Raw genomic sequence first — 26,039 nt, forward strand, 5'->3', positions numbered from 1 at the left:
GTCATCAGTATGATTGGTATAAACTGCTTCAGCACCTCTTTCCCTGAATTACTGATTATTCACTGTAATAAGTTTATTCTGTGGTTAATCAGTGTTACAGGAGATGCTGGAGCAGCCAGAGCTAATGGTCATGATGATGACAGAACAGCCGTTACTGACAGGAAAGAAGGGGAGGTCCCAACCCCTATGTAGAGAAGTCATTTGCTGGTGATTCAGCCATAGATTCTGCTTGGGGCTTTTATACCAAAAGTCTCCTCTCTCCCTCTCTTATGCCCTCCTCCCTGTCCTGGCCTCTCTCCCCACTTTCCATTTCACCTTCAAAAATCCTGCATGTGCCTGTCTCTGGTAAAGAGGACAGCAGAAGACACGCAGCTATGTGTTGGCAGGTGGATATCTGCCTATCAGAATTTTCCTCTGTCTTCCTCCCAACTCTCTACCTATCATATTCTAATGTCCTACCATATTATTATTGTTATGTATTGATATAGCACTGATATTGTCTGCAGCATTTACAGAGTACATAGGCCTCAATTCACTAACCTTAACTCCTGTCTTTAATAACTCTTCTGAGCTGTTTTACAGTTATCACCATGGTGATATAATTGTGATAACTGTAAAACAGCTCAGAAGAGTTATTAAAGACAGGAGTTAAGGTTAGTGAATTGAGGCCATAGTCATGTCACTGACTGTCCTCAGAGGACCTTACAATCTAATTACCTCAATACTTGGGCAATTTACTTGTATGTACAATGCCAAGGATGGTCGTAGTCAGCCAACTTCGCTACGCTGGAACTACGTGTAGTTTTACGCAATTACACTTCACCAAACTACGGCTTGGAAATCAAATATTCACTTTGTATGCATTTCGTAGACTACGCATTAAGATATGCAATTATGCGAAGTGCGAAGAGTAGTATATGCAGATGCTTATGCCCGTATGCAGAAAACTCTTCTATGCGTACATTCCCTTTCCAATGCGTAAATTTGTAAGCATACAATCGCACGTGGAAAATTAGACACGAGTAACGCATTCGTAGTTCACTACGCAACACACATGTTAACTACGCATAGTGGGCATAAGCTACGCGTAACAGTACTTCGCTTCGCGTAAATTCGTAAGCGTAGTTTTGAAACTTCACCTACGAACTACGATGTGTAGATGCGAATTACGATATACGTAAATTCACACTGGCGTAGTTTCTGCTCATCCCTGCAATGGGCAATGTACTTCTATTGTTCTGTCATTATTTTATCCTGTGTAAGTGGACCTGACTGAGACATTGTACACAGCAGAATTTACCAAATATATTACCAACACCAATATTATTAATAGAGCCAATATTACCAACAAGCAGATAATACAAATGACAAGAAATGATACTAATAAGATAAAAATTGTGAAGCTGTGTATACAATTCATCTAGTGCTGCACAATAAAAAAAAAATCAACAAAATGACAGGTGATCTAACAAATCAAAAGAATATGTAATGTAAAAGGCTGATCAAAGATATATGAATAAACCATGATCAATGAATACAATGATATGGCCAAATGATAAATCAAAACACAGAATAAGTTATTAAATATCAAGCACAAAATTAACATACAATTAGTAAATTGCATAGCGTAAACAATCAATCACAAGAAAACGTTCCCAATAATCAAGGAGGGATAAGTGTTGAGGGTGAGGTGCAGGTATTGTGAGTGTGTGTGAGCATTGGGGGAGATACAAGTACTGTGAGTATAAGTGTTGAGGGGATGAGGGTATTGTGAGTGCGTATGTGAGTGTGTGTATGTGTATGTGCATGTGCGTGTGAGTGAGAGAGTGAGAGAGAGAGAGAGAGAGAGAGAATGGGGGGGGCGTAAGAATGTACAAAACACAGGCTGAAAAAGCACTTGGATCCTACCAAAGGTGGAAACTGGCTGGGCCAAACTCTCTCCCTTCCTTCCTGGACCATGGGTATCTGCTTGAAATTTTTTTTTTTAAAGTCCATAGAGGTCTCGCTCTGTGCCTGGACCACCGCTCTAGATCTTCCTCTTCCAATGTTTTATCTGTCAGCCCTGCAAGTGCAGCTGGACCTCCTTTTCTCCAGTACTGATGTGCTAACATCAGCTGGAAAGCTTTTCCTGCCCTCCATGCCTGTGATAGGATAAGCTGGGCAGGAGGGCAGAGAGAACCACCAAGAGCCAGTCTGCAATGCTTGTGCGGTCACCACTGGCCACATCTGATGCTTCCTTTCTGTTTCCAGCATCCTGTGTGTAGCCTGTGGATGGAGTGGGATGCTGGTACTTTAAAGCCAATCTCCGCTAAAGCTGACCACAAACAAGAAGGCAACCAGGGATGGGCAGGACAGGGACACATGTACACACAAAAGCTGGGGCCAGATACAGAGTGGGATGGCCACAGCAACAACCACAGCAGCGATGTGTGTTCACATATCAGCTGGACTCAGAAGGTATGTGTGCTGCTGCCCAGCTGCCATTGTGCACCTGCCACCTGTAGGCTCGAGCCTGAAGTGGCTGGTGCTAAATCAGGGCCTGGTGCAGCCACTACCAATTACATTCTACATCGTACTTGTAAGCCAGGTAAGACAAACAGCAAAGTAAATTAGATACATGAAAAGCAATGTTTGCTACAATGACTGAAATGTGATGTTCTCTCCTATCACCCTCCCATTCCCTACTCTGAATGGGACGGTGAACTCAAAATTTGGGCCCCAGTGGAAAATGTCTTGAATGAGAATCAGTCAAACTGTCACTTATCTGTCTCAGGTCAGAGTGTTAATCTGTCATAGAATCTGAATTGATCCAAGTTCAATTGTTTATAATTTCAGGTTAATATGGACTTGACAGTGTTGTCTTTCTCAGAAAAGTCCAGGCTGTTTTTTTTTTTTCATACTGAGCTAGCATGTTATGTAGTAGAAATGGCCCGAACCTCCGATTTTCGGTTTACGAACCTCCTGCGAAAGTTTAGTTCGCATGAACTTTCGCAAACTGCAATAGACTTCAATGGGGAGGCGAACTTTGAAAACTAGAAAAATTTATGCTGGCCAGAAAAGTGATGGAAAAGATGTTTCAAGGGGTCTAACACCTGGAGGGCGCATGGCGGGGTGGGATACATACCAAAAGTCCCCGGGAAAAATTTGGATTGGACACAAAGCAGCGTTTTGAGGGCAGAAATCACATTGAATGCTAAATTGCAGGCCTAAAGGGCTTTAAAACATCTTGCATGTGTATACCTCAATCAGGGAGTGTAATTAAAGTACTGCTTCACTCTGACACACCAAACTCACTGTGTAACGCACCGCAAACGCTGTTTGCATAGTGACGACCGTGCTGGACTGGTGCGCACCGTGGCCAGAGTGTAGGCCGTGACGTTTTTCAAGCCCATATGGTCGCCGGGCTGTGGTAGCTCAATGATAGAACAGTGACTGACCAGCTGATCAAATTTGGTCTGTCCACAATGAAGCAACGACCTTATTATCTTTGGTGTGCCACCCCCCGAGACACTCATATAGCCGGCGGTCATTGCTTCATTGTGATACGCAAGCCCCTTCACTTGCGTATCACACTTGCGAGGTAATGATCATGAAGGGGAATGGGGCACATGTACATGCCTTTTGTTTTGTTGTTGCAGCTGCAGTGCAGCCAGAAAAATTAGGCAGGCATGTACACGCACCAGAAAAATTAGTATAGCGGCCGCTTGTAGCAGCGGCCTTAAAAATTCAGGAATCCGCCTGGAGTCCTGGACCCTGTTGGGGGTGGAGGAGAAGGCAGTCAACTGGCCTGCGGGCAGAAATGCTGTGTGGGGACTGACTTAGTCTTTGGGGCAGGCAGTCACATGGCATGCAGGCAGAGATGCTGTGTGTGGGGACTGACTTAGTCTTCGGGCAGGCCTGAGTGTGCTTTGCAGACCAGGTATTCGTGGTCAGATGGACCTTTGACCCAATGCTGTGTGCCAGAGATGTCACCACTTGCCTTTCAACATGACGGTACAGTTTAGGTATCGCCTTTTTTTTTGAAAAAATTGCGGCCTGTTATCTTCCACTGCGGTGTGTGGCTTTGCTTTTGTGTGCTGCTTTTCCTCAGGTGGTCATCCTATTGCAGTTTGTGCTTTGTAATCATGTGCCTTCGTAAGGGCCCATACACACGGGCTACAACTGTTGCTGGAAACACATGGCGCGCGCATGTTGCGGCAACAGGTCCTCCATGTGTATGAGGCGCGCGCAAGCAACTGTTGCTAATCAGAGCTGTCTCCAGGCGATTGACTTGTTCAATCCCCGGCAACAGCTGTTGCAGCAACTGTACCTAGTCTCAAGTCGGTGCAGTCGTGTGTATGCTAGTCTCTAGCAACTCTTGTGAGTCCGACAGTTCAATGAACCTGCGACAGAAGTTGCTGAGCAACAGTTTCCGCTATGTTGCAGACAGGTTATTGCCGCGTGTATACAATCGTTGCTTGTATACAACTGCCGTTGCTGGAGACTTTCAAATGTTGCTTGTCTCCATGCAACTGCAGACATCCGTGCCTCATGTGTATGTAGCTTAACCTCCCTGGCGGTTTATTAAAATCCGCCAGGGGGCAGCAAATACGTTTTTTAATTTTTTTTTTTTTTCATGTAGCGAGACAATGTCTCGCTACATGATAGCCGCTGCTCAGCGGCATCCCCCCAGCCCCAAAGAACGGGATCTCTTGGAGGGCTTCCCCCGTCGCCATGGCGTGACGTCAAAGGGGAATCCGATCCACCCCACAGCGTTGCCTGGCACTGATTGGCCAGGCAGCGCACGGGGTCTCGCCTGGGGGGCCCTGCATCGCGGCGGGTAGCGGCAGATCGGCGGTGGGCAGCGGCGATCAGGTGAGACACGCAGCAAGCACTTTGTGCTTGCTGCGTGTTTTAAAAAAAAATTATTCAAATCGGCCCAGCGGGGCCTGAGCGGCGACCTCCGGCGGTAATGGATGTAACAATGCGTCCATACCGCTAAGGAGGTTAAGGTAGTTGTCCCTACGTGGGTCTTGGTCTTTCCACGGCTCAATTTTCGGTGTCAGAGAGTACAGATGGCATTGCTCTCATCTGAGGCAGACACACAAAAAAATGTCCACACCGCTGAGCTGGGTGAGGGCACTTTGGTGGTGGCGGCCGACTGAGTGTTAAGTGGGGTGCCAGAATCAGAGCAGAAAGAAGAAGAGTCACGCTTCCTTGCGGAAGCTGAGAAAGATGAGGTGTTCTGTGTCAACTACGTCCTGACAATATTGGGGGTTGATGGCACATGCCTTCTTCTGAACACTGTACTTTGGTCGAGGGCCGCACGAAATCATGACAGCGTGACCTCGAACAGACCTGCCAGGTGACCTGCCTCTGCCTTTTGTTTTGTCCATCTTGGGGAGGATGAAGTGAAAGCTATGCACTGACTTGACTAATACAATGTGCAGTCACGCAGGTGCAGTTAACAGGTATGTACAGAGTGGTATATCACACTGCATGCACTCACGTAGGTAGGTGGGTTCACTGAACACAACAGGTAGGTATATGCAGTAATGGGTATTACAATGTGCACCTGTCACACACAGACAGGTAGTGGACAGGCACAGTGACACTGCGTGAGCTCAACTCACGTAGGTAGGTGGGTGCACTGTGAACAACAGGTAGGTAGGTATATGCAGTAATGGGTATTACAATGTGCACCTGTCACACACAGACAGGTAGCGGACAGGCACAGTGACACAGTGTGCGCTCAGCTCACGTAGGTAGGTGGGTGCACTGTGAACAACAGGTAGGTAAGTATATGCAGTAAGTAATGGGTATTACAATGTGCACCTGTCACACACAGACAGGTAGCGGACAGGCACGGTGACACCGCATGCGCTCACGTAGGTGGGTGGGTGCACAGTGAACGACAGGTAGGTATATGCAGTGATGGGTAATGTGCACCTGTCACACACACAGGTAGTCACTGAATGTGCTGGGCCTGGCAGTGGCAAACACAGTATGAATTGTCAAGGCTGTTTATGCAGCACAAGTGTCAGTGGGACACACAGAAAAAAAAATAGATCATAAGAACAAGATTAGCTCTCAAACGAGCTGTTGTGGGGTGCTATTTTACCAATAAGAATCAGCAAGGAGCAAGCTAAGAAGCCTACAAGAGCCTAACTAATCTTTCCCTATGAGAGAGTCTGCAGCAACTGTCCCTTCTCTATTTACTGCAGGCACACGAGTGAGTAAAATGGCCGGCGATGCCTGCCTTTTATAAGGAGGGAGTGACTCCGGGAGGGAGTGTAGCCTGATTGGCTACAATGTGCCTGCTGACTATGATGTAGAGGGTTAAAGTTGACCCTAATGGTTCACTATGGGGGCGAACCGAACTTCCGGTAAAGTTTGCGGTTCTCCGTGATCGCGAACCCCCGGAAGTTCACCTGGAACCGTTCGCCGGCGAACCGTTCAGGCCATCTCTATTATGTAGCACTTTAGATACAGCAGTCCATTAAACAAGTTTGTATCACTCATGGGCCCATATGCAATTTCCCTTTTCGCCTGAGTTTTCTCCTAGGTGATAGTTTTATATCTTGTAATTTTAATCAAAAGCCTTTTAGGCAAGCAAGTAAAAAATGTTGACAGTACTTTTCACCAACTTTTTGGTACTTTTTCAATTGTAAAATACAGTACTTAAAAGTTATTTTAAAGAGAACATGAAAATGTTCTCCAAGGAATAACTCCGGAGAAAAAGATAGTCGCATATGGGCAAGGGCCTGATCCAATTTACTTTTTCTCCTAAGTTTTCTCCTAGGAGGACATTTTTTATCTTTTGTTTTAAATAACTTCTCAGCACTCTGCAATTTTAAAAGTACCAAAACGTAGGTGAAAAAGTCCTGCCATAATTATTCTAAGTATTTTCTTGCTTGTTTGTAGATTGAAAGGCATTTTATTGAAAAGATGTGAACTATCACCTAGGAGAAAACTTAGGAGAAAAAGTCCTAAAGGCCTTTATTTAATTCACGTTTTCTCATGTTTTTTGCTAGGTGATATTTTTTACATCTTATCAATAAAATGCCTTTTAGGCCAACAGCAAGCAAAAAATACTCATAATAATAATCATTTTGACAGTACTTTTTTAAACCTACTTTTTGGTACTTTTTCAGTTGCTAAAACATTATTTTAAACATAAGATGAAAAATCATCTAATAAAGAAAGCTTAGGAGGACAGGTGACTTGAATAAAGGCTTTTATGTTTATTAATTTACAATTGCCTACCGTAGTAGCAGCCGCTAATAGCACATTGTGTCGTAGTTACCAGCATAGACTACGGTAATACTACCGCGCTCCGTGTATTTGCGGTAATATTAATGTGGTTTGATGAATCAAGGCCAATGTATGTCTCCTTACATTACTTAACTCATGATTTCTCTCTCCTTATCTAACGTAACTCATGAATTATCTTTCTTTATTTGATTATCTCATGCATTAGCTCTCCTTCCAGGCAAAAAAAATAAGTAACTTTGTGAATCAACCCCAAAGTATTTAAAATTGCAAGCAATGGCCCTTATTTGATTAACTTTTCCTTCTAGGTGATAATTTCCCACCAAATCAACTAAATGCCATCATCAAGCAAGAAAATACTCATAATAATTTTGACAGTACTTTTTCAATTACTATTTGGTACTTTTTAAAGGGGCACTATGGCGAAAAATTGTAAAATGTAAAATATGTGCAAACATATACAAATAGGAAGTACGTGTTTTTTTTCAGAGTACAATGAGACATAAATTACTTTCCCCTGTGTTGCTGTCATTTACAGTAGGTAGTAGAATTCTGACAGAAGTGACAGGTTTTGGACTAGCCCATCTCTTCATAGGGGATTTTCAGGGATTTATTTATTTTTAAAAGCACTTAGTGAATGGCAGTGGCTCTGTCCAACTGCCAAAAAACTGTTTAGTGAGCAGGGAAGCTGGCCAGCATCATTGTTTAAATCTTTTTTAGGGAATATCTTTAAAAAGAATAAAAGCCTTGCTGAGAATCCCCTATGAAGAGACGGACTAGTCCAAAACCTGTCACTTCTGTCAGATTTTCTACTACCTACTGTAAGTGACAGCAATATAGGAGAAAATGTATTGCTCATTTTACTCTGGAAAAAAATGTACTTCTTATTTGTTTATGCACATATTTTAAATTTTAACACCATAGTGCCCCTTTAAGTTGCAGAGTGTTAAAAAGTTATTTAAAAAAAATATTTCCTAGGAAATAAAGTGAATTTAATAATGGACAATATTTTGAAAGATAATTGATCAGTATAGCCTGCACTATCCTAAAATGATACCTTCAACCCCTATTACATTAACAAAAGCAACCTGACCCCACCTGATGTCACCCACAGGTAGTCGAAACTTCAGTTTCACAAACACACACTATTAATGTTGCCCAAAAGGACTGAGCTCAGTACTGAGGGGAATAAGCACTGTAAAGTTAAATTGCTTGGGTACACTGGACTGGCATGTACTATCACTATAGAGAAATTAGGAGGTGTGATAGCGCAACCCACAATGGAGGTGCTTATAGAAGGCAGGTTACGGAAGGGAACAATGCACTGCATGCAAGATCTTCAAACAAGCTCAGAGGAACATTCGCCTTGGCTATGTTCCATATAGCATGTGTAGGAGGCTTTAGTTACCGACAGTAAATAATGTGCGTTGGATTGTTTGCTATTCTACTGCTCTTTCCAAGTTGCTCTGTTCTTCTTTGCTTTAGAAGATAGATGATACTTTTCAGTGAAATGAATGAAGAAGCAACCTACCAACTCCATATAATCCAATGCTATCTTCCACTTAAATCCCTTTATTTATAACTTATTTAGTGTTTTGAAAAAGCTTGCACCAAAAGATTAACAGTTTAATAATTTTGTGTTCAATGGTCAGTGCTCCTAAAATTGATACTATGCACTTAAAACTCTATGAAGTGGGCTGAATTTCTGCATACTACGGTCTGTCCATTCCCCATTATACAACCTAATCTAACCTTCACTCTGTTGTGTCACATTTTATTTTATGGATAATATGACCCTCTAGTTGCAGCTGGATGAGTAAGACCTCATAAAGAAGATGACAGTATTGGTAGGTGACTCAAGCCAGCAACCTGTAAAATAGAACTGAAATATGAGCTTTGGATCAGCTGACATTTACATCCGTACCAGACTTTTACATTTATTCTGGCAAGACCTGCCAACAATTGCATTTATAAACTATCATTCATGAACAACATCTAATAAGCTGAACAGATCAATCATGTGTATAGATTGGAGTAACTTTAAAAGGGAATCTATCACTTATATTGCAAGTTTGGGTATATCTGTCTCACATCAAAGTCTATATCTGTGACATTGTTCTGCCATGTTATAGTTTGCTGTTTAAAAAAAAACACATATGACTAGGAAAAGAATGCTAGTCAAAGCCCCAAAAAGTCCCACATGGTGACCTCACAAAAGGGAGCCATTTGTTTTTTTTACTGCTGTATCAGGGGATAGATCACACCTAATCGGTCTTCTTTTTTGTTGGATCTACTAATCAGTGTGTGTTTAACTTTGCTCAGCTCAAAAACAACCACTACACATTAGGAAACAAAATCGGAGCTGAATTAAAAATATTAATCATTTACAGTTCATCCTGTCCAACATTATTAAAATGTAAACTAATCAATCTGAGAGGACCACAGCCAATTTCTATAAACATTTACAGCACATCAGAATATCAATATAAATAATGCCTTTGCCCTCTTGTGTTGGAGGAATGAGTTTCAGGACCATCATTCTTGTCCTTACTTCAATCTGTTGACCTAGAATGATCCATTAAAGCCTTGCTCCAAATACAAATGTAAATATACAATTTAATAATGTTCCAAGGAACTAATTGGCGCCTTTTCCTGGCAAATGATGAAACGCCTCTTTAGAAAAAAAAATTAGGTAAAGCAAACCAGTTCAACAGAAGGAGTTAACAGCAAGCTCTGTCTTCCTCCTTGGATTCACATTATCATGCTACTCAGATTGCAAGGGGCAAGACATGATGAAGAAAACCGTTTGAGGATCTAAAATGTTGCAGGTCTGGAACCCTGTAACAAATGGCTGAAAGAGCTTCTCACCACCTACCATAAATGAGATCTATTGTACTAAGGAGCTGTTACCCAGATATATAAAAATATTTTCAAAACACCTTTTTCCATGCCTAGCACAGTAACTCACATCCTCCTAAACAAACACCATAAGACAGGTTGCCATGATCTAAAGTCTATTCACAAATTCAACTTTAATACACCTGAATACCCACATACCAATCACATGTACCGGTAATTGCACTCGCCCATATGACCCCCAATAGTCCTGGACGTTAATCTATGGAGCCTTTTGTCTTAAAAACAATCCAATTTTGTCTTGAAAAAAACTTCCAGCGAGTGAAATGCGCCAACTGTAGTTTCGGCTAACCGAGCTACCATAGAAGCTGTTGGAGAGAAGCCCGCGAAAGTTGAGACAAGCTGCTCAGTAGGACTTACACAGAATCGGCTATGGAGGTGTATGCGCATGCTAATGGAGGAGCTAGAGGCACTGGGAGAGTAAGTTGGGACTTTTATCTGAGTTTAAAAAGCATTTTTTCTTTGTATCTTTAACCTCCTTGCCGGTTCAATTCCTCCGGCAAGGAGGCAGCGCAGGAGGTTTTTTTTTTTTTTGTTTTTTTTTTTAAATCATGTAGCGAGCCTAGGGCTCGCTACATGATAGCCGCTAAGCGGCGGCATCCCCCCACCCACTCCGATCGCCTTCGGCGATCAGAGTAAGCAGGAAATCCCGTTCAGAACGGGATTTCCTGCAGGGCTTCCCCGGTCGCCATGGCGATGGGACGGGATGACGTCACCGACGTCATGGACGTCGGGACGTCATAGGGAATCCCGATCCGCCCCTCAACGCTGCCTGGCACTGATTGGCCAGGCAGCGCAGGGGTCTGGGGCGGGGGGGAGCGACTCGGCGCGGCGGATTGCGGCGGATCGGCAGTGAGCAGCGGCGATTGGAACTTACAAGCGGCGATCAGAAGTTACAAGCAGCTAGCAAAGTGCTAGTGCTAGTAACACAAAACAAAATTATGCAAATCGGCCCAGCGGGGCCTGAGAAATCCTCCTGCGCAGGTTACCCCGAACTGAGTTCAGGATAACCGGCAAGGAGGTTAAAATCGATTTTTTTTTTCAAAAAACTACAAGTTTTTGACTTGTACCCACTATTCTCCTTAGCATAAGTAGCAATTTTTGGTGACAGTAACATGTATGGGGGCATTGCTATTCACTGCTAAAGTCAGCACGAAATTACACGATAATTCATGCAAAATTACGAATGATTATGCAAAATCAATTGAATTACCAAATCATAATTACATATAGGCGTAATTGTGAAAATGTGCGCAAAATTTAGTGTAATCACAGCTGATTACGGTCATCATTAATTATTGCAGGATTGTGTATATATTGTATAAGCACTTTTTTTAAATAAAGTACACATTCTTATATATATATATATATATATATATATATATATATTCATTTTTGGACTATGTACAGGTACGGGGTGTAGTAATCATCCTGGATATATACTGTATGTCCTTGAGTCTAAGACAACCCGCATATTTGATCCTCTTAAGTAGTGATGGGCCAAACCTCCGATTTTAGGTTCGCGAACCGGGTTCGCGAACTTCCGCGGAAGGTTCGGTTCGCGGAAAAGTTCGCGAATCGCAATAGACTTCAATGGGGAGGCGAACTTTGAAAACTAGAAACATTTATGCTGGCCAGAAAAGTGATGGAAAAGATGTTTCAAGGTGTCTAACACCTGAGATCTTTCAGTGACTACAAGAGGGGAAACATTTTTTTCAAAAATACCTTATAGTTTTTGAGAAAATCAATTTTAAAAGTAACTCCTTCTGACCGTGGGAAAATTAAGCGCCCGCCGACTTTAGCAGTTAATAGCAAAGCCGCTTTAAAAGCTAGAAGCACCATACTTGCATGTTAAGAACAGTGGGAATAAGAGGGAAAAAATTATTCAAAAAGACCTTATAGTTTTTGAGAAAATCAATTTTAAAGTTTCAATGTAAATTCTCCTTCTGACCGTGGGAAAAAATACCCCCGCCGAATTTAATGGTTAATTGCAAAGCCCCTTTAAAAGCTAGCAACACCAAAATTACTGGGAATGTTAAGAAGAACAGTGGGAACAAGAGGAACATTTTTTTTTTCAAAAAGACCTTATAGTTTTTGAGAAAATCGATTTTAAAGTAAAAAGTGAGTCGATTCATAAAAAAAGAACCGATTCATTAAAAAGATCCGGCTCATTCATGAGCCGTTAGAATAGCAGAGAATGCGTCCTCGGAAGGACGTGAAGCTGCTGGCTCCCGCTGCTGCCTCTCCCCACCTGCCTGCACCTGTCAACCCCCACTTAGGCTGGCACCCAGTGGTGCACTGGGTGCCAGCCTAGGTGGGGGTTGACAGGTGCAGGCAGGCAGGTGGGGAGAGACAGCGGGAGCTAGCAGCTATGCCTCCAAAAGGACGCATTCTCTGCTTTGTGGGTGGGGGGCTTCGGAGATCTTCAATCAACTTAATAGAAGATCACAACATAAGAGGATACAGTTTGTTGGATCATTTACCGAGGATATTGGCGTGGGAATTTTTTTTTAAAGGTACAGGTAAGTATTTCTGGTTAATTAAGAAAATTAAAGGACTTTTTTCGTGGTTGTGTTTTTATTTCATTTAACCCTTTGTGGAAATGGGTAAGGGGTACTTTGTACCTCTATACTCATTTCTCCTGGGAGGGGGTGGGCATCTGGGGTCCCTTTCTTAAAGGGGACTCCCAGATGCCACCATGAACCCCCCCCAGGGAGTCGACGCCCCCACCTCCTCCTGGGACACCGGAGGTGGGGAAGAGCCCCTTGTCCATGGATTGGACAAGGGCTCTGGGGGGGGGAAGGGGAAGGCTTGGCTGCCCCCCCCCCCGGAGCCCCCCATACCATGGACCATGCGGGCTGGTATAGCTCAGGGTGCGAAGCCCCAGTCGGCTGGGGCTCCGCATTCTGGCTATCCCAGAATATATATATATATATATTTTTTTATTTTTTTTAAGGACTTACGAGGCCACAAGTATGAAAAAAGTTAATTACCATTTCATAATCCAGATCCATGGAGGATGCCATCTGCGCCCCCCCCCCCCCCCGTTCATTCCGCCATGGCACCTGCAGTAATACAGGCCCCGGTCGGGTCCCGACCCCTCCAAACGTGTCGGGTTCTCATTCCCCCCTCAATATGGCCGCCAAAGATTGCCGCAGCTGCGCAGTCCGCATAGATGCGATTGCGGCTGCGCAGCTCTAGGTCCTCCTCCCGACGTGTCCAATGTATGCACGCATATTGATGACGCGGCAGGAGGAGGCCCTAGGTGCAATCGCGTCTGTGCGGACTGCGCAGCCGCGGCAATCTGTGGCGGCCATATTGAGTGGGGATTGAGAACCCGACCTGTTCGGAGGGTCGGGAGTCGGGACCCAACCGGGGCCGGTATTACTGCAGGAGCCATGGGGGAATGAACGGGAGGGCGCGGATGGCGTCCTCCATGGATCTGGATTATGAAAAGGTATTTAACTTTTTTCACATTTGTGGCCTCAGAAGTCCTTTAAATATTGTTTCCTGCTATCTTTTTAACATATCCTGCAAATTTGGTGTTGCTAGGATGTAAGGGGCCTTTGCTATTAACTGCTAAAGTCGGCGGGTGATGATAACCAACCAGAATTATAGGGGTGCAAAAGTGCTGAATTCTGCCATAGGCTTCCATTAGGCTCCCTATTTCACTTTCAAAAATCTCAAATCTTTTCAAAGGGCAATGGCTCAGCAGTTGCAAATTTTCTAGCATTGTAGAAACTCTTAAGAAGATCATAACTGGTGAGTTTCGGGCCCCTAGGCCAAAGAGGTCATAGCCTAGGGTCACAAAAACCTGTTTATTTGGGCAATTTCTATGGTGGAGATTAGTGTTGGGCGAACAGTGTTCGCCACTGTTCGGGTTCTGCAGAACATCACCCTGTTCGGGTGATGTTCGAGTTCGTACCTGATGGTGTTCGGCCTTTTAAGTTCGGGTTCGCCCCGAACTACTAATTGGCCGCCGAACAGGGCCGAACAGGGCCCCTGTTCGGCCGAACAGGGCCCTGTTCGGCCGAATACTGCCCCCCTATGGGGTCGCAGGCATAAGGGGGGAGCATGCCCCGATCGTGGGGGGGGGTCGGAAATTCCCCCCACCCCCTCCGCTAGCGCTCCCCCCTCTGCCCGCTTCCCCATACAAAAGTTTCAGGAGGTACCGGTCCGGTGGTAGTGGGTGGCTGGCAGTGGGCGGCACTGTGAAGTGAGTGACTGAGGAGGAGGAGTCCGGAGAGTGACGCGTTGAGGGAGGCCGGGCAGTGGGCGGTTTAGCAGTAGTACCGTACTACTGCTGAACCGCCCGCTGCCCGGCCTCCCTTAACGCGTCACTCTCCGGACTCCTCCTCCTCAGTCACTCACTTCACAGGCAGTAGTACCGTACTACTGCTGAACCGCCCGCTGCCCGGCCTCCCTCAACGCGTCACTCTCCGGACTCCTCCTCCTCAGTCACTCACTTCACAGTGCCGCCCACTGCCAGCCACCCACTACCACAGGACCGGTACTTCCTGAAACTTTTGTATGGGGAAGCGGGCAGAGGGGGGAGCACTAGCGGAGGGGGCGGGGGGAATTTCCGACCCCCCCCCCCCCCCCGCGATCGGGGCATGCTCCCCCCTTATGCCTGCGACCCCATAGGGCCCCCAAAAGCAGGATGTTCGGGGAGTTCGGGGTTCGGCCCGAACATGCCGAACATTGCGGCCATGTTCGGCGAACTTTCCCGAACCCGAACATCCAGGTGTTCGCCCAACACTAGTGGAGATTCTGACGAACATAAATCGCAGCCATTGTCGTTAGCAACGTCTGAATCTCACGACATGTCTCATGCACATAGAAGGCATATTGTTATACTTTTACTCCAAAGTTGGGTTCCATACATCTCTGAAAACCAGAGTTACAGAGGTGCAAAAGTAGTCAAATCCCCCATAGGCTTTCATTGGGCTCCCTATTTAACTTTCCAAAATCTCACACCATTTCAAAGGGCAATGGCTCAGCAGTGGCAAATTTTCTAGCATTGTAGGAACTGTTAGGGGGGATCATAACTGGTGAGTTTTGGGCCCCTAGGCCAGAGAGGTCATAGCCTAGGGTCACAAAAACCTGTTTATTTGGGCAATTTCAATGGTGGCGATTCTGACGTACATAAATCGCAGCCATGGCCGTTAGCAACGTCTGAATCTCACGAAATGTCTCATGCAGGTAGAAGACATATTGTTAGACTTGGACTCCAAAGATGGGTTCCCTACATCTCTGCAAACCAGAGTTACAGGGGTGCAAAAGTAGTAAAATCCCCCATATGCTTTCATTGGCTCCCTATTTCACTTTCCAAAATCTCACATCTTTTCAAAGGGCAATTGCTCAGCAGTGGCATATTTTGTAGCATTGTAGGAACTGTTAGAGGGATCATAACTGGTGAGTTTCGGGCCCCTAGGCCAGAGAGGTCATAGCCTAGGATCACAAAAACCTGTTTATTTGGGCAATTTCAATGGTGGCGATTCTGACGTACATAAATTGCAGCCATGGCCATTAGCAACGTCTGAATCTCACGAAATGTCTCATGCAGGTAGAAGACATATTGTTAGACTTAGACTCCAAATATGGGTTCCCTACATCTCTGCAAACCAGAGTTACAGGGATGCAAAAGTGGTAAAATCCCCCATAGGCTTTTATTGACTCCCTATTTCACTATCCAAAATCTCCCATTTTTTCAAAGGGCGATGGCTCAGCAGTGGCAAATTTTCTAGCATTGTAGGAACTGTTAGGGGGATCATAACTGGTGAGTTTCGGGCCCCTAGGCCAGAGAGGTCATAGCCTAGGATCACAAAAACCTGTTTATTTGGGCAATTTCAATGGTGGCGATTCTGACGTACATAAATCACAGCCATGGCCATTAGCAACGTCTGAATCTCATGAAATGTCTCATGCAGGTAGAAGACATATTGTTAGACTTGGACTCCAAAGATGGGTTTCCTACATCTCTGCAAACCAGAGTTACAGGGATGCAAAAGTGGTAAAATCCCCCATAGGCTTTTATTGGCTCCCTATTTCACTTTCCAAAATCTCACATCTTTTCAAAGGGCAATTGCTCAGCAGTGGCATATTTTGTAGCATTGTAGGAACTGTTAGGGGGATCATAACTGGTGAGTTTCTGGCCCCTAGGTCGAAGAGGTCATAGCCTAGGATCACAAAAACCTGTTTATTTGGGCAATTTCAATGGTGGCGATTCTGACGTACATAAATCGCAGCCATGGCCATTAGCAACGTCTGAATCTCACGAAATGTCTCATGCAGGTAGAAGACATATTGTTAGACTTGGACTCCAAAGATGGGTTCCCTACATCTCTGCAAACCAGAGTTACAGGGATGCAAAAGTGGTAAAATCCCTCATAGGCTTTTATTGACTCCCTATTTCACTATCCAAAATCTCACATTTTTTCAAAGGGCGATGGCTTAGCAGCACATTTTCTACCATTGTAGGGACTCTTAGGGGGATCATGACTGGTGAGTTTTGCCACCGCTGAGCCAATGCCCTTTGAAATGGTGTGAGATTTTGGAACGTGAAATAGGAGACCCAATGAAAGCCTATGGGGGATTTTACCACTTTTGCACCACTGTTGGCCGCTAGCCAATCAGAAGAGGCAGAGAGGAGAGGGGCGGCGCAGCGGGAATGGAGGACGCCGCGACGTCATAGCTGGGGGCAGTGCTGGGCACAATGCGTCAGCGCACGCTGCCCGCCGCCCCCCTTCGCTCGCCGCCCCTGACTCTAGCCAGCGCGGCCGAAGGAGGGGAGACCAGGAGGAACCCCAGACACCGCCGCTGGAACTGGAGGGAGGTGAGTGGCACCTACACCTAACTACTCTATACCTGGCTAACTATACTGAAGGTCCCTACACCTAACTACACTATACCTGGCTAAGTATACTGAAGGCACCCACACCTAACTACACTATACCTGGCTAACTATACTGAAGGCCCCTATACCTATCTACCTATACTGAAGGCACGTATACCTAGCTACCTAAATGTTGGTAGATCTCCTGGGCTTGGCAAATTTTAAAGTAGCTCGCGAGCCGAAAAAGTGTGGGCACCCCTGCCCTAGGCTATGACCTCTTTGGCCTAGGGGCCCGAAACTCACCAGTCATGATCCCCCTAAGAGTCCCTACAATGCTAGCCCTTTGAAAAGATTTGAGATCTTTGAAAGTGAAAAAGGGAGCCTAATGGAAGCCTATGGCAGAATTCAGCACTTTTGCACCCCTATAATTCTGGTTGGTTATCATCATCACCCGCCGACTTTAGCAGTTAATAGCAAAGGCCCCTTACATCCTAGCAACACCAAATTTGCAGGATATGTTAAAAAGATAGCTGGAAACAATATTTAATGGACTTCCTAGGCCACAAATGTGAAAAAAGTTAAATACCTTTTTATAATCCAGATCCATGGAGGACGCCATCCGCGTCCTCCCGTTCATTCCCTATGGCTCCCGCAGTAATACCGGCCCCGGTCGGGCCCCGACTCCTCCAAACGGGTCGGGCTCTCATTCCCTCCTCAATATGGCCGCCACAGATTGCCGCTGCTGTGCAGTCTGCATAGGCGCGATTGCGGCTGCGCAGCTCTAGACCCTCCTCCTGCCGCGTCATCAATATGCGTGCATACATCGGACACATGGGGAGGAAGTGCTAGAGCTGCGCAGCCACAATTGCATCCATGCGGACTGCGCAGCAGCGGCAATCTGTGGCGGCCATATTGAGGGGGGAATGAGTTGAGAACCAGACCCGTTCAGAGGGGTCGGGACTCGACCAGGGCCATTATTAGTGCTGGAGCCATGGCGGAATTAACGGGAGGGTGCGGATGGCATCCTCAATGGATATGGATTATAAAAAAGGTATTTAACTTTTTTTCACATTTGTGGCCTCGGAAGTCCTTTAAAAATGTTTTTATTTTGCTGTGTGTAGGAAATGTGAAAAAAATGGCATGGGGTCCCCCCTCCCGAGCCTCTGTAACCCCTTGTCCCCCATGCAGGCTGGGATAGCCAGAATGCGGAGCCCCGGCCGACTGGGGCTTCGCACCCTGAGCTATATCAGCCCACATGGTCCATGGTATGGGGGGCTCCGGGGGGGGGGGGCAGCCAAGCCTTCCCCTTCCCCCCCCCAGAGCCCTTGTCCAATCCATGGACAAGGGGCTCTTCCCCACCTCCGGTGCCCCAGGAGGAGGTGGGGGCGACGACTCCCTGGGGGGGGGGTTCATGGTGGCATCTAGGAGTCCCCTTTAAGAAGGGGACCCCAGATGCTCACCCCCCTCCCATTTCCACAAAGGGTTAAATTAAATAAAAACACAACCACGAGAAAAGTATTTTATTATTCTAAATTACACATAAATACTTACCTGAACCTTAAAAAAAGTTTTCCCGCGCCAATATCCACGGTAAATGATCCAACGAACTGTATCCTCTTATGTTGCGATCTTCAATTAAGTTGATTGAATATCTCCGATGCCTCCCAGATAGCAGAGAATGCGTCCTTTTGGACGCATAGCTGCCGGCTCCTGCTGTCTCTCCCCACCTCCTCACCTGTCACTCTCACCTAGCCTGGCACCTATGGGTGCACTGGGTGCCAGGCTAGGTGAGGGTGACAGGTGAAGGCAGGTGGGGAGAGACAGCAGCGGAGCCGGCAGCTTCACGTCCTGCTCAGGACGCATTCTCTGCTATACTAACGGTTCTTGAATCATCCGGTTCTTTTTAATGAATCAGTTCATTTTTTTATGAATCGGCTCATTTTACTTTGAAACTTTAAAATTGATTTTCTCAAAAAAATCGATTTTTGAAAAAAATGTTTTCCTCTTGTTCCCACTATTCCACTTAACATTCCCAACAATTTTGGTGTTTCTACTATGTAAGGGGACTTTGCTATTATCCGTTAAAGTCGGCGGCTATTAAAGTCTATGGGCGAACCGAACTTTGAAAAAAAGTTCCCGGTTCTCTGCGAACGCGAACCACCAAAGTTCGCCTGGAACTATTCGCCGGCGAACCGTTCGGCCCATCTCGACTCTTAAGCTGGAATTTTTAATGACTCTAGTATAAGTTTTAACAGAAAAGAAAGAAGAAAAGTTATTGCAGCACTCAATAATAAGTAAAAGTGAAAAAGATTAAATCTCACCACTCTGTCTGCATGGATCTCTGTGTTTCCAGGAAGTACTCAGTGTAAGCATAGGAAGAAGTTTTGAATCAAGTTGATCCCATTTATTGGCTAACTTTGAAGAAAAAGAGTAAGCTTTTGGCTATGAAGCCTTCATCAGACTTATTCCTGTATACTGATAACATTTAGAATACAGCTTAAATACAATGGACATTAAAAATGATACACATTGTTCTGCAGCCATAAATAAATGTTATTGGATGCCTCAATTACAATCTCAAGAGGGTCTCACAGAGATGCTTGCTAATTTATGACAAAAAGATGAGACCACTTGTTTGTTCGAGTCTGAGTCTGTGGTATGTGATGTTCAAGCAAATAAGTGGTCTTATCTTTTAGTCATAAATTAGCTAGCATCCCTGTCAGACACTCTTGATGTTGTAATTAAGGCATTCGATTACATTTATTTATGGCTGCAAAACAATGTATCTCCTTTTTAATGTCCATTGTATTTAAGCTGTGTTCTAAATGTTGTCAGTGTACAATTATAATTATGTAGGGCCATTGGCCATAATTCCAAAATATTTATCTGAAATTTTGCATAATCCATAATTAGCCGATTAGGATTATCATTACTGGGGGCCAGGAGGAGTTAACGGATGCTACTGTGGTGCCTTGGATACCAGGAGGGGTTAATGGTTGCACTGCATAAAGTATTGTGTTCCTGGCCCCAAGTGAAGCCAATAACTCTTTCAGGGAAGACATGGCACCCAGCACTGGACTTGGTAAGTGGTTTTTCTTTCGCTGCGGCACTTGATGTGCATTTTATTACACATGGGGGCGGGGGGGGGGGTAGAGAGAGGCAACCCTCCCTTTGGGTGTGGTGGTGACTAGGCTGGAGAAGGGGGAGGTCAAAGCATGCTGGCCGCTTCGCCAATGTGTGCAGGATGAGAGTGAGGGGTCCTCCCATCCTGGCTATAAAAGGAGGAATTTGGGTTTTACTCGCATATATGGTAACCCCTATACTTTTGTACTGTGAGTCAGACCTATATTTCTAGACTTGTAGCCAAGTATATATAGTACTTTCTGCTTTAACACAGGTGTAGCATGGTTTATTGAATCTGAGCTTCCCTAGGCCATTTATAAGAATATATATATTATATTGCATTTCTGAGAATCTTTCTATATTTTAGCAAAAGTTTTGTGAAAATTCACCATTCACAGTCAACAAGAATAAGATTGACATCAGGGAATATTTTATGTCATATCTGATATATTGGTATATTTATGGACATAGACTCCACAGCTGTGCCATCCTCCCCCACTCATATTGTATCCACACTCATATTGTATCCACAGACCCTACTCATCCAAGTTTTTCTGTAGTTATTGATTTATACTTTGCTTGTACATTTCTATAGTCTACACCCCCCCCCCCCCCCCTCTTCCTTCTAAGTTGGGAACAGGAACCTTGTGATGTTTGCTTCTTGAAGATGACCAATAAAAGTGTATGAAAGGATAACGTAGAGGGCTCCATTTTTTGTACATTTAAAACAAGTCAGAAATGTCAGATCCTAACTGGCATATTTTGAATTGAAAAAGATCAAGTAATAGAAAGCCGTGCCACCCTCACTTCATGACATTTTAGTGGTGCCTGGTTCTGGATGGAATGAAAGTCCAAAGTGAAAAAATGTGGCTTCAATTATTTCCACAATGCAGTTCTATGCATATCATGTTGATTCTGCAGGCTTTAGCTTTTAACACAGCTTTTGCAGATAACGCATTTTCCCTTCATTTATACACTCCCACCCTCTTGACCTTTAGATATTTTTTAGCTGCTCCAAGAAATCAAAGAGAAGATGCCATCAGTAAGTAACCAAAGCAAAAGATATTCATAATTGCTGAGGCCAGTAGTTCAGCTCGAGTGTGTGTATCACGGCTAAATAAACAATTTAGATAGAACTATAAGCCATTTTAAACATACTGAGGCTTGGACTGTGATTTTTAAGTCATGTAAAAATACTGTAAAAGTTCAGGGATGGGTTAGATTCATTTGTTTTGGTATGTTGCTTTCTTTTTTTTTCTTTGCCCCCTTTATTTTTAGTGGCTTGCTGTACTGAATGTTAAAAAACAGATTAAAATGAGGATCATCATTAAAGCGGAATATAACCCTGCATTTCAACTTTGCTCTAAAACATTATTTACAGTATATTATATGCAACCAGCATTTTTTTTTTTTTTACTAAACCAGCATTGGAAGGGTTACACAGGGCTTTAACGTTCCTGGAGATTTCTGCAGACACATCCGAAGCTGAAATAGATACATTTTGTTTACATAAATGTATCTAAGTGTTGAATGTGACTCATCTCTCTGACTGAGAAGGAGCTTGGAGGACAGCCAAAGAGTGTGTAACATTTATCAATAGATACATATAACTAAATAGAATGTAACAATCTGAACTTCTGCATATCTCTCCACGGAACTTGAAACCTCTGTGTTTAACCCTTCCAATGCTGGTCTAGTAAAAAAAATGCTTTTTGCATATAATATGCTGTAAATAATAGTTTTAGAGCAAAGTTGAAATGCAGGGTTATATTCCACTTTAATACTGATATGTTTGGAAAAAACTGTACTATTATGAACTTGATCGATTTCCACTTTTTGAGTGAAAAAGACGAAGACCCTTTAGTACAGTTACGAACATTATGGCAATTATGATGGAAATCTATGCAGCTTGTGAATGGGTTAGTCCAGTCTTGGAAGCATGGGATAGGATTGGTCCATTTTCAAGCAGCATAGATTTTAAACATTTGCATATTTCTGCTTCAACTTATTTGTATTTCTCTAGTCAACTGAAGAGAGTGCTCTAACCCCAAACTTCTTATAGTGGACAGTAGTGAAGTGCAATAAACCATATAAAAAAGAACTAGAGAAGCAACATCCATGAATCCAATGGGCAATCATACTTTTATTCCAAAAAGTGAAAAGTGGAAAACGAAAACTGGAAACAAAAAAATAAAATGTGTTAAATAAAAAGAAAAAGCAGGAAAAAGATGAAAAGCAGAAAGCAGAAAACAAAATGCAGAAATTCAACAGTTTTGGTGTAAAATGCTCGTTTACAGAGAAACTGTATAACCTTTCTAAAGTGCAAAACATCAACATTGAGGCCTGTGTAAAGGTAGTCATTTTGTTAAGTTGTATACATAGAAATAAAAAGGGATGCAGATGAAAGAGAGTAGTTAAATAATTAATAGGGGTAGTAGAAAATGTCCTCATTGCTTGGCATAATAATTGATAATAGCCTGGAAGACAGTACTCGTAATGTTTCAACACAGCATGCTAGACTTTGCTTTTGATTCTGACATTATGTTTTGTAATTGTCTTTTGATGACTGACTCATCTATAACAAATCCTTTGAATTCACTTATTACCTAGTTATTTCTGCAGCCTAAACTATAAATGGGTTGCTTGCTTGCCAGAGCCTGCTCCTGGAAGATATGTAAATGACTAATTTAGAAGACAGATGGGAAAGTTCTGTTCCTCTTGGCATCATGTTTTCACTTATTTTATTATTATTGACAATGATAATATTTTGTGGCACAATATTCTTCCTTTCAATAAAACTGTAACTGCACTTAATGCAATAGTAGTGGCAGTAGTACATGGAAAGACCATGCAAGATGCATCCTGTCATTTCCTACAGCTCTTCTGCTAACTTCCTCTCTGCATAATCATACCTTTTACCTGGTTTTAATGGTGCAGCGTGTCCACTAACTTATGCAAGTAGCAAAGGTAGGACACACAGAGTGTAGTCATTTTCAAAAGACGAGATTAGCTGCATGCTTGTTTCGGTTTTGTGACTGACACTACCCATGCCAGAACAATCAGCAGGACTGCAAGGCAACTGGTTTTGTTTAAAGAGGAACTTCAGCCTAACCAAACATACTGTCATTAGTTATGTTAATTAAAATAGATAGGTAATATAATCTTTTACCCACCCTGTTTTAAAAGAACAGACAAATGTTTGATTTCATGAGGGCAGCCATCTTTTTGGTTGAAAGGAGGTGACAGGGAGCATGAGACACAGTTCCAACTGTCCTGTGTTCTGATCAACCCTCCCAGTTGTTAGGCAACGTGAATAACAACATAGGAAATCCCATCATACTTTGCACAGCATCAGGGAAAAAAAGCCCGGGCAGTTTTCTTTAATGGGTGGAGCTTAGCTAAAATTGCAGCTAAAAATGATGCTTTTTGTAATAAAAACAAAGTTCTGATGCTGTGAAACTGTTAAAGAATCACCAAGCCTTTTCAGTTCTGCTGAGTAGATTTTTAGTCCGCAGGTTCACTTTAAAGGGAAAGAAACAAGTTCCTTTTAACCCTCCTGGCGGTTCATTTCTGTCTGGAATTATGAGTCAAAAGCGGTACATTTTTTTCAAGAATTGTAGGCATCCAATTATTAAGTCTTAACTCACCAAAATATATCAGAATAAAGGCCTGTAAGATATCCTGCATATAAATAAAAGACTGTAACACAAATTTGCTGAAAAAATTAAATTTATCAATAAACTGAAATAATAGCAAAACTGTACAAAGAAGCAGCAGATTATATATACAGTATGTACATGCAGTACAGTGTATAACTAATACACCTCCCGTGTGTGGTAGATTTTAAAACATGTAACAGCACACAGGGCGACATTACAGTCCGGGCAGTAGAGACGGGTTTCTTTGCGGACTTTCTTACCCTTGCTATCTGTCTTGCTGCAGCAAACAACGCACATCCTAGTTGGAGCATCTTTTTTTTGAGTGGGTGGAATATAGTCTAAAAAGTGGCGGCCATTGAGGCGCTCAGGATTGACAACATATGATGCACGGCGCCCAATTCGCACATCTGCTGATGAAGTCTGGTACTTCAGACATATGCTTTCGCACATTTTCCATATAAAGTCGGAATGTGTTCCTGGTCTGTCACTGCGTTGCTTATACAAAATGAACGCATTCCACAGAGATTGTTCCAGCAGATGCCGAAAAAAAATGTTGTAGTATTTTTTTTGTTGTTTGCGGACTGCGGGGTAGTATGTCATCGCCTGGTCAGCTCGGTCCACCCCACCCATTGTATGGTTGTAGTCCAGGATGACTTGTGGCTTGTCCAGAACTTTCCCTCCTCGCGTTGTGGTGGTGGCAGATGAAGCATCATGGACAGTGCTGAGCGTACACACGTCCTTCTTGTCACGCCAGCAGAGTGCCAACATTTTTCCCTTCTGCCAAGCCACACTGTCCCCAGATTTTAGCTTTTGCTTGGCGAAGGCAGTAGGCATTTCTCGCCGATTAGGACGAACGGTGCCGTAGGCATCAGTTTTGTTCCTGATGAGTATTTCAAAAAGTTCAGGTGAACTGTAAAAATTATCTGTGATCACACAGTACCCCTTATTCAACAAGGGCTCCACCAAAGATAGCACGGATGAAGTCGCCACCCCGTAGCTGCTGAAAGCAGGGTTAAATTGTGTCCCTTTCCCGGTGTACAGTATGCTGTTCCAGATGTAGCCCGTTGATGCCTCGCATAACATGTAGGACTTCACTCCAAACCAGGCCCTCTTGGACGCGATGTATTGTATCCAGGACAGTCGGCCTTTGTACGCCATCAAGCTTTCATCCACACTTATGTCCCTCTGGGGCACATAAGTGTTGCTGAAGTTTTCCATCACCAGCTGAAAAACTTCCCAGATCTTTTTCAACTTTGGCGCTGGGTGGGTTGACTCATCGAAGGCGGAGTTGTCTGCGAAGTGTAGAAACTTCATGATGAGTCCAAAACGGTACTCCGACATTACCGTGCCAAAGAAGGGGGTAGCGATTATTTTGTTCGTCAACCAGTACCATTTCTGCAGGGGCTTCCCCACCACCCCCTGCAGAATAATTAGTCCAAGGAACAGCCACAAGTCCTCCTTGGTGATAGGCTCCCACATCCTGCTCCTGGAAAAGGGACCTCGTGAAGCAGCAATTTCTTGCGCGGCGTAGCGGTTCGTCTCCACCACGATTTTATTAATAACAGCGTCACTGAAGAACAGCTGCAGGTAGGCCAGGGGGCAGTGATCACATTCAACCTTCAAGCCGGGCTCTCCAGTAAAAGGGAAACGGGGGGCCGGGGGTGGGGCCTGAGTGGTGTTGACTGGGCACCAAACACGTGCGTCACTAACCTCCTCCGTGTTGCTGGTGATGGAGTCGCTGTCAGAATCAGACGACAGGCTGCCAGGCGCATCACTGTCACTGGAGTCCTCCAGTGACTGCAAATCCGGATCACTGTCCTCGAACTGCATCATCGCTTCCGCTGTGAGACGCTTCGAGGATGATGCCATAGCAGGTGACAGGAAAAGAGCGTAGTAAAAATCCAGGCAGAGGTCGGTACACAGAAATCCAATAACAGGCAGAATCACCAGGCAAAAAATGTAGGTCAAAATCCAGGCAGAGGTCGGTACACAGAAATCCAATAACAGGCAGAATCAGAAGGCAAAAAGGGTAGTCAAAAATCCAGGCAGAGGTCGGTAGGAAGATCAGTGTATACAGCACAGATCACAGCACAGATCACAGCACAGCTCACAGCTCACAGCACAGCTCACAGCTCACAGCACAGCTCACAACCAAATGGCAACAGTGTATTGGATACACATGAATTTGATTCATGTGTATCCAATACAATGCACTTTGCAGCCAAAGAATAACATTTTTCAAATCTCCCCCCCCA

The 26,039-nt window shown here is 44.2% G+C and overlaps 1 protein-coding gene across 1 annotated transcript; it reads right to left on the minus strand.

The window, feature by feature from the left end:
• Positions 1-23,940: 23,940 nt before the first annotated feature.
• LOC137562344 (piggyBac transposable element-derived protein 4-like) lies at positions 23,941-25,653 on the minus strand. Its single transcript, XM_068273681.1, has one exon. The coding sequence runs from the start codon at positions 25,651-25,653 to the stop codon at positions 23,941-23,943; it is 1,713 nt and encodes a 570-aa protein (XP_068129782.1).
• Positions 25,654-26,039: the final 386 nt, after the last annotated feature.

The sequence above is a fragment of the Hyperolius riggenbachi genome, chromosome 3 (assembly GCF_040937935.1).
Source record: "Hyperolius riggenbachi isolate aHypRig1 chromosome 3, aHypRig1.pri, whole genome shotgun sequence".
NCBI lineage: Eukaryota > Metazoa > Chordata > Amphibia > Anura > Hyperoliidae > Hyperolius > Hyperolius riggenbachi.